This window comes from Bidens hawaiensis, unplaced genomic scaffold (assembly GCF_021521415.1).
Source record: "Bidens hawaiensis isolate Kalapana, Puna unplaced genomic scaffold, B.hawaiensis_p1.1 tig00028766_1, whole genome shotgun sequence".
NCBI classification, from domain to species: Eukaryota; Viridiplantae; Streptophyta; class Magnoliopsida; order Asterales; family Asteraceae; genus Bidens; species Bidens hawaiensis.
Genome location: NW_027494713.1, coordinates 112739 through 122700, shown reverse-complemented (window position 1 = coordinate 122700; position 9962 = coordinate 112739). Strand labels below are relative to the sequence as shown.

At 36.9% G+C, this 9962-nt stretch overlaps 1 protein-coding gene across 1 annotated transcript; it reads right to left on the bottom strand.

The window, feature by feature from the left end:
• Positions 1-554: 554 nt before the first annotated feature.
• On the bottom strand, positions 555-1504 carry LOC143577686 (uncharacterized). Its single transcript, XM_077061450.1, has 2 exons — positions 888-1504; positions 555-632 (listed from the first exon to the last, which is right to left on the bottom strand). Exons 1-2 carry the CDS (start codon positions 1440-1442, stop codon positions 555-557), a joined length of 633 nt encoding a protein of 210 aa, XP_076917565.1. The 5' UTR covers positions 1443-1504.
• Between the last annotated feature and the right edge of the window lie 8458 nt (positions 1505-9962).

The following is a 9962-nucleotide window of genomic DNA, read 5'->3' as shown; positions in this document are numbered from 1 at the left end:
ATTATTATATAATCATGAAAATCTGGTGTTTTACTCACTCAACCTCATGTTGACAAAAATCTATTTTATTTTCAACGCATATGCAGGTCAACGTATGATGTAGTTGAAGTTAGAGATCGTTTAAGGACTTATGCTAGAAGAAATTCAATAAGACAATTAATTTTATGAATTTTATTTGTGTTTGTTTTGAGATATTGTAATGAATAATTGTTTATTTGAAATTATTAAATAGATATTGAAACTTTTAATGTTGCATGATAGTAACCTTATGAGCTGTGACAATCAGATCACGCCCCGACATTTCCGCCTTAGGTTGGGGTGTGACGATACCCTCAAAATGTCAATAATTCTCAAAGCAGATAAGCTACATAATAATATTGAAAATCATAAACTACATAATAATACATACACTACATCAAAATATTCACATCAACTATTCTATACGTTACAATTTGCGGGACAAACTAAAACAAAACCATAAAGTTCACTCCTATTAATAGAAAATTTAACCATCGGTTCAGTACCAGGTCCAGGTTCGACCCTCTGCCTCTTAGTCAAAAAATAAAGCTTTCCATCTTAGGCTTCTTTCTCCATGGAATCACCACTCGCTTAAATCCTTCATAAATCTTTGCCTACACAAATTAATTTAAAAAAAAAAAACATTAATAGTGAAGGACGAATATGTATTCAACAATATATCTAAAGGACCACAACTATAAATATAGCCGGCGTGTAATGCATGGCGTATTGTCGTCGGCTCATAATGACCAGACATAATATAAGACATTCTCACTTTAAACTGAGCCCACCTAAATTATTATCTGACTCTCCTGCAACACACACTTGTACATTATTCATCAAATATTGTACCCAGTCAATAAACTTACCCAAATGTGGGACCCACTAACTTTTGACATACTCGAATTCCTCCTCATCTTAGTCTTCCCCTCAACAAAACCTGCATCCATTGATGGCGTCATCAATGGCGAATCAATTTTGCTACCCGGTAACAGCAGCCGCTGTAGCTGTTGTTCACCGGGTAACCACGACGGACTCCACGGGTCGCTGAAATTACTATCAAGTGACTTTTGTCTCCGTCGGCGTTTTGGGAATCTGAACGACTCCCGAAACGAAGACGGTTTGCCCCCGAGGTCGCCAGGCCCGTCGAGGACGGTGGTTGGCGACCTCAAGGACGGTTTAGTGGAGTCCGTCATGGTTAGTCGCGGCGGAAGATCCAACCGTTTATTCGGTTGGGTAGACGCCACGACTATGTCGGTACAGGGTCGGGGTTTGCCGGGTTGTTCTTCCCACTGGAACGGGACCGAGGCCGCGGGTTGCAGCGGTGGTGTTTTTGTGCCCGAGGGTTCGGGAATGTGGGTTGTGATGGAGAAGAGTGAGAGTCTCGGAATATAATACGGGTCGGGTTCTGAATAGGAGCCCATATTGAGTTGGGTTCTCTCTCTAGTAGAACTGAATGAGTGAGTTAATGGAAGTGAAGGTGTGTTTGGTGTGAGTATGTAATGGCTTTAATTAAGAGAAAGAGACGCACACAATAGAGTCACGTGAGTTATTCATGAGATTTGATTTTTACGGTCATGTTGAATTTTGGTGATTTTATTTTCGTTGTCATAAGATAATCGTGTTTAGTTGATAAGCTAAAATAATCATCTTTGACTTGATGATAGTTAATTGTATAATTCGAATGATACTCGTTTAATCTAGTTATCTAAGTGTGAAAACGGGTTGACGGGTAATAATAGTATCAGAACGTGTTAATCAGGTTGAAATGAAATAGGAAACGAGTCATAAAATGGTTAGAGTTGACATGTTTAACTAAACGGGTTAAAACCTAAATAGCTTTGATATGGTAACCGAAACTTAATTATAATTATTTTGTCATTTTCAATTGCAAGTCGTGTTTAAAATGGCTACCCATGCTTCTAATTCCAACAACTTTTATATTTTTTATCGTTTTTTAACGTGTACGGTCATAAGCCCACATTAATTATAATCATGTAGCTGGTTCATCCATCCAAAAGAATAAAAATAGGTGGTTGGTTCATCTTTGAAATTGATGTATTCACAAAACTTGTATAGGTCCTTTAATAAACATCTTTCATATGTTTTACTCTGTATTTAGTAATTCAGATGAATGTGCATAGTTAACGACAAACATGCATTATGAAATAATACCAAAGTGTAGTACAATTTTAGGCATGTTAACAATCTAAAAAGTGTTTTTACCACATGAATGACAAATCATAACATTAATATTTCATAGATAAAGAATAAAATGACATGTGCACGGGTTAATTTTTTATCATTTTATTTTGTTGTCATTGTGTAACGTTTATTAGTCTATAAGTTATAAAGTTGGTTTAGTAACTGATTCCTAGCTCGTTTCATCTCAAACTGAACCTAAAACGTCATTTCTAATCTTAGGTTATCTTTTTTGAACAAGCAAGGTTAATATGTGACTAAAATTGGCCGGTAAAAATACGATAAAAGGAAGAATTGCATGCAAATATATATACATTTTAGAATTTGCTGATTTCATAACATCAAACTTTAAAATATCAAATATACCATTAAAAAGTATATACATGTGATTCCGGTTTGATCTTTTAGGCATGCAAATGAACGTACAAAAGTCATCTTTTATTCGATTCATGCTTCTCCAATCACATAAATGAAAAATATTTAAACATATTAAAATCTTTTTCAAAAGTGATGGACGTTTGAAACGTTGAATATCTTAAGAGGGAAGTTACACAAACCACCCGTTTTAATTCATATTTTAAATATAAGAAACATTATAAATTCAAATTTAAAGACATTGACAAAAGAGAGAAAGAAAAAGTCTTCGCTACAACACAAGAATACAACGTCTATTTTCTTTTATTATTTTGCCTCTTGCGTGTTACAACAAATTATAATTTATATTTTCAGGTGACACACATCTAATGATTTTGTATATTTAATGGTATAATCACACAAGAGAACATGTGTATTTATACTCAATAAAAATGAGAGGATTGACGTATTAGACTTGAATGAAACATTTTTCATAAACAAAAGGAATTTAAAGGAAATTTATATTTTAACACGTGGCCAAGTGACACATAGCCTTATATACCAATTAAAGTAAATAAAAGTTTAGGGTAAAATTACACAATCACTTGACTCGCCCAAATAACATTGCATCAATATTAATGACTATATATTACGATTACTAATATATATATATAAAGAAGTTTGGTTACGTTGATACATAATTGGTTAACTTGGCAATGCTTTATTAGGCCAAGGTTTTTTATATAATTTTTGGTTTTTAATTTGCTTTTCTTTTTCTTGTTAGATAGTTATATTTCTAATCAATTTTGTTATGTTTTTTATTTATTTTAATTTAGTTTTGATACGGTGACGAACGTGATAGAAACTGACCTAATTTGCGTAGACTTATCGCGTTTTGTTTTAGTTCCAGTACCCTAATGAATAACGAAAACCAACTGAATGCCAATTTTTATTAGTTTCCGGTTTCGTAACGGACGTGAAAAAACCAACTGAATTTGCATAGACTCACCACATCAACATCAGGGATCAACAACCCTTGAGTTTTACCAACTGATGCCACCAAATTGATCAATCTCAATTTTTATTACTTTTTGGTTTTAGTTCCCGTACAATAACACAAGTAATCAAAACCGACCGTATTCACGTCGACTTACCACCTCAACACTTATGACTTGTAATGCTTGGTTTTACCACGTTTTATCAACTAGCCCGACGCAACACGCGAGGTAAAAAACTAGTATGTAATCAACAATTGACTTGTGAGATGATGGGTCAGGTGATAGATCTAATGTCATTAATGTTTTAGTTACAATTATAAAAAAATGTTCATTATATTTGATACAGTAACTTAGTTACATAAGTTAAACACTTTGTCTTTGTTATGAAGGGTAATGGATTGAAGATTTATAAATAGTTTGACAAAGTGGTAAAGTTGTGCAGTTTGACCGGGTAAAGTCAAACTGCATGTTATAGTCATATACAACAATTTTGCGGCTTTACGTCTCATCTGCGTGTTGGACAATCAATTACTACTATGCCATATTCAGGCTCTTCAACTACTCATATCAGAGCATGATTTACGCTAACAAACCGGTAGGTATATCTTGATTGCAACCCCCTCCCCCTCTATGTCATCCGAAACTCCCCTGCAATTTGCATCCATCATCTATTATTACGTTCAATAAATCCAATGAATATATTAAAAGTTTGATTTTAATTGATTTGCAGTGGATGATTCTAATTATCCTATGACTTCAAGCATAAGTATAAAAATTATAATACTTTATTGTATGGATATCGAGGCATTGACATAATAAATAGTTCTTAAGAATAAAAATTATAATACTTTATTGTTTGGGTATCGAGGCATTGACGTAATAAATAGTTTACTAGAATAAGATGTCATATGTGATAAAATTATTACCATATAGGAAAACCATCTATTCTCACAATGGGTCTACAAAAGCTAATTACGTGACTATATGTAAACTTAGCCTATAGTTAGGCTCTTTCCCTATAAGTTGGTAGGGGATATCCCACCATGTTTTGGGGATTTTAAACATAAACATGCTAGCTAGTCATATATTTTACTTATTATTGTAAAGTGAATAAGGAAGTTATCAAGAATTACACTTGTTGCAACTATGAAACAAAATGTTTACCGCTTATATATCAATGTTTCTCAAACATACATTGGTATTGGTTTTTGGCACCGTAACTAAACAAAAAAAATCAGCAACAAAACTCGTGACAAACCAAAAAAAAGTTAGGTATCGGTTACGTTCATTTTGGTACCAAAATTAAATAAAAAAAATAAATTCGTCAAATTAAAATACATACATACATATATATATATATATAACTAAACAAAAAAAATCAGCAACAAAACTCGTGACAAACCAAAAAAAAGTTAGGTATCGGTTACGTTCATTTTGGTACCAAAATTAAATAAAAAAATAAATTCGTCAAATTAAAATACATACATACATATATATATATATATATATATATATATATATATATATATATATATATAAGAATGTTTATTCGGTCGGTAAACCCGAATATTGGTGAAAACTGAGCGTTAAGGTAGCCATGTCGACGCGAAACCTTTGTTAAGATGCTTGTGCACATCCTTGGAAACTCAGATTTGAAAATGAGTGAGTTCATAGATCCACCAGTATATTTTAAAACATCAAAACAAATGGTTAAAAAAAGAATAGAAAACACAACATGATTCGAACCAGAAGAGAAGAGCATGCCAAACGTTTAAAACCCTGCACCTCACCACCAGAACAATGGATTAGGCTTGTGAATTTTGACACGATTAGGCTTGTGAATTTTGACAATTATTTCATTTAAACTCTTAATATTCCAGAGAGATTATGTGGCACCGACATTCTGCTTTTTATCTTATATGTTATGTAGTTTTTCTAATTTATTTTATTTAATGAAATTTATTTGAATTATTTTAAATAAAAAAATAAAATACTAATAATGAGGTAATGATTAGGATGGACTCCCATTCACTACTCTAATTGTAGTCATAAATCCTCTACCCTATGGTAACGTTATGCCACATGAAAGCTTCATTCACTACACGTGTTCTTAGAACACATCCTTTTTCCTTTACTTTTCTTTTCTTCAATTTTGTGTCATGTGATATGATATCAATTACCACGTTGTGCACTAGGATCGAAAAACTAACATGATCTATAAAAACCTACATGTCATAATCGTACGTGGTTGAAACGCCACCAAGCATGGGGACGGTTATATGATGCCATTTGACATCCCATTGTGAGCGCCTGATGTGTCGCTACTAGATTGCACTCATTGTAACTATTAGCTTCTTCTCAATACGGACAAGTGAAACCATTATATTCTTTACTTGCTTGGCCGTGTATGTATGGTTGGATAACAGCACCACAAACATATAGGGGTCGAAAACCACAACTATAAAGGACACAAAATATGTTAACGTAAAATATTGATCCTTTTATATATAACACAAACCGAACTACATCTAGATAATGGGTAAGCGAGCAACAAGCTGCGCCGCTATCCCCTTTTGAATCGCAAAGCCTATTCTATTAAATATAAATCCTTGGTTCCTCGGGCTCTGAGAGTCACTGTGGACCACCTTCTGCACCCGCTTCAAGAAGCGAACCGCCTCGGGTGTGACATCTGCCCGATCCGACCCGACCCAGGTACCCGTTTCTCTGACCCGATCTCTTTCTTTTATGATTTAATATTTATTTGTACTTATATTTTATTTTTAATAATAATAATATATATTTCCTTCCCGCCTCTTTCTCTCTCTTTCTTTCCGCCGTCCCCTCCCTCTTCCTTCTCTCTTTCCGCCTTCTTTTCCCTCTTGTCGCCGTCCCGCCCTTACGCCTTGTTTCCCTCTTTTTCTTCTAACTCTTTGCTTGTCCTTTGGTTCTTCCCGCCTAAGGATGTCTGCAGCTCCACGCGCCAGACTCCTTACATGGAAGCCTGCGTGAAGACATCTTGTTCCTGCGATGCGTGAAGAGAACTCTTCTCGCAGCGCGCTAAGAATGCATGTTCTTCCCGCAATGCGCTAAGAATGTATGTTCTTCCCGCGATGCGCTTAGAATTCTAGTTTTTCACGCAGCACGCTAAGAATTTGTGATTCTTCCCGCAGTGCGCTAAGGATTGTTGTGCCAGCCTTCGCGCTCGCGCACTCAGCCTTCCCGCGCTTAACCCTTGTATCTTCTGTTTATTCTAGCCGTTTGCTTTTGTAAATGTCTTTTCTTCTGAGCTGTTGACCTAACCTATCTAATGTCTGAATAGTTACTTTCGGCGCAGCATGCGTACCAACCCCATTGGTTGGTAGAAAAAGTGACTGACATTATCTTTTGAGATCTGCTTTTGCCATGCTTTAACCAGTAACTTTATCTGTCCTCTCCCATGCCTTTTTTCTGAATCCTGTCAGCCTTTTCCTCTTTTTCCCTGCTACCATATCTTTTGATATCTTTACTTTTCAGAACTTTTTACTGTTGATATCTTTTCTTTTACTTTTGGAGATCTTTTCTAGGGTTTGTGTCCCCTAGGGTTTGCCTATATATAGTACTATTTTCTTAACACTTCACACACTACACTTACTTTTTGCTCTCTGCCGTTGTTCTTCAGCCGCCTCCCTCCTCTCTTGCCTCCGTTTTCTCCTCTCCTCTGCCCTGTTTTCCGGTAATATATTATATATAATAACTTATTAATTATGCTAACTTATAATCAAGACTTAAAACAAATCATTAAAACAATAATCTTTACTTATAGGCTAACTTGCTTGTTTGGTTCTTGCTTTATCTATCATCGCATCTTTATCAAGTGAGTAATCTCGTATCTAATCCCTTTTTACTTTTAATGTTTTGGGATGTTCATGTGTTCGTACAAACTTAGAGTCTTAAACTTGTTTATGAACTTTAGTTGCGCAGTATCCCATGTGTTGAGGACGTTTACTTGGCTGTTTATTTGTATGTGTGTATCATTAACCGCTTTGTTCGGCCTATTCCGCAGTTTTCATGGATCCATTAGATGAACACGGGAGACCTATCGTTTACGGTTTTCTTTGTTTACACTTGCACAGATGTTTTCTCGTTTTTGTGCTCAATTGGGAGCACGGATTGAACTATGAACTATGAGCTATGATCTATTTAGGCTTGATCACAATCTGATTGCACCCTTGTTAAACACCAGACATACACATGTTGCGCGCAGATTTATTGCTATCTATGTATTGTATTAAACTTGATTTCTCACCAACACGCAAGTGTTTGACGTTTATTTTAACACATGTTCAGGTTTGCAGTAGCTGTTTTGGAGCTTGTGGACACATAGGAAGTTTTCTTTATTTTGGACCTAGATTAAAATGTATCAAGACAAGTTATTGCTGTTCGAATATTATGATTTATAATATATTGATTTATGATGATTTATGTTCTCTTGTTTACCCTGCGCGTGCGCGAATGAATGTATTTATTAAATATTGACACCCAATAGTGTCACGAGTAATGAAACAATATGTGGCGCCCCGATGTATAATCCGCCTTTGGTCGGGGTGTTACAGATTGGTATCAGAGCTCGTTGACTTTAGGATAGGTGGTTAGACGTAACGGCCTAGAATACCTAAGAGTCCCTTCTCGCGCATGAGAGAAATCTCATGTTTGCGCGCTTATTGTTAATTACTCGTTATTTATGAATATGCTCGCGCTTGCGCAGTATATGATTTTATGTTTTATTTCGCGATATTTCGATTTTTGCTGAATTTCGATTTTTATTGATTTTACTTACATATTCGTTTGTCGGACTTGAAAATCCGAAAAGTCATGGTGATACATGAATAGTTGATTTTCAATTTCCATTTGCGATTATGTTCTGAGGTTGGAGACTTGAAAAGTCATGGTGATACATGAATTGTCAACCTCCAATACTCATTTTCTTGTATATTTTATATTGAAGATTGAAAAGTCATGGTGATACATGAATCGTCAATCTCCAATACTCGTTTGCTCGTATATTTTAAATTGGGAATTCGGAAAGTCATGGTGATACATGAATTGTCGATTCTTGATTCGAATTTGTTACCTTTATTAAGTCTGCATTTAGGATCATTTATTTTACTTTAACTTTTGACTGTAACTGACTCCGTGAAACCAAGCTTTATAAGATTAAAACTTTGCGCTAAAACCAAGATATTAACTAAAATTAAAATTTTTATAGAATGCCTCCGCTATCTCGCCGATTTCAGAGAAGAGAAGCCTCGCGCATGCGTAGACAGCAACGTTCCCAGGAAATGGCCGCCGCAATAGCCCAAGCTTTGAGCCAAAATAATACCTCCAGTTATAACATTAAGTCCTTTAACGCGGGTAACCCTCCAAAGTTCACAGGTCTTGAAGGAGCCACCGTGATGCTCCAATGGCTCGAAAAGATTGAAAACACTTTCCTCCATACCCAATGCCCCTCAGACAGACGAACCCTATATGCTTCCAGTGTCCTGGAATCCAGAGCGCTTACGTGGTGGAATGGAGTAGCTCATGCGCGTGGCGCAGAAGCTGCTTCCAGCATGCTCTGGGAGGAATTTAAGGAAATTCTTACGCGAGAATTCTGCCCTCCCAACGAAGTTAAGCGCCTGGAGGAGGAATTTTGGAATCTTAAGCAGTACAGCGGTGAAGCGCGCGAGTACGCGACGCGCTTCCATGAACTAAGTTTGCTTGTCCCTCACCTTGTTACCCCTTCACGCCGAGCAATCGAGAAATTCCTTGGGGGACTCCCCATGGAAATTCAAGATTCTGTATGGGCCAGAAACCCAGTTACCCTCTCTGACGCCATTGAGTTGGCCGCTGTGCTCAGCGACAACCATGTCAGAGCAGGAACCCTGTTCCTGCGGGGAACTGAGAAGACCAAACTCACCAAGACTGCCCCTGAACCAACAGAAACCAAACCTGAACCCTCAAACCGTAACAACCTCAAGCGCAGGCGCAAGGCCTATGCGCTTACCAACCCGCCCATTGTCCAGCAACCCGCATACCAACCTCCAGTTTACGCGCCTAACCCACTGACAGCCTACCCAACACCTCCTGTAGTTCACAACTATGCCCTAACCAATCCAGCACTCCCTGCCCTGCCACCTAAGAAACCTTACACAGGAAATCAACCCTTTTGCCCAACCTGTAGACTTCACCACCCAACCCAAACCCCGTGTCGTCAATGTAACCGATGTGGCCGCGTTGGTCACTCTGCTGAGTTCTGTAAAATCCTTCCCGCCAATCCAATTGCGCCAACACCACCAGTTTACCCGCAGAACCCACAACCAACATACCAAAACCCACGACCCAGGTCGTGCTATAACTGCGGTGATCCCAGTC

Coding starts and splice junctions, on each gene's coding strand:
- LOC143577686 (XM_077061450.1), bottom strand. CDS start 1,442: ATGGGCTCCTATTCAGAACCCGACCCGTATTATATTCCGAGACTCTCA. Junction 633..887: donor TTAGTGGGTCCCACATTTGG/GTAAGTTTATTG, acceptor TAATTTGTGTAG/GCAAAGATTTATGAAGGATT.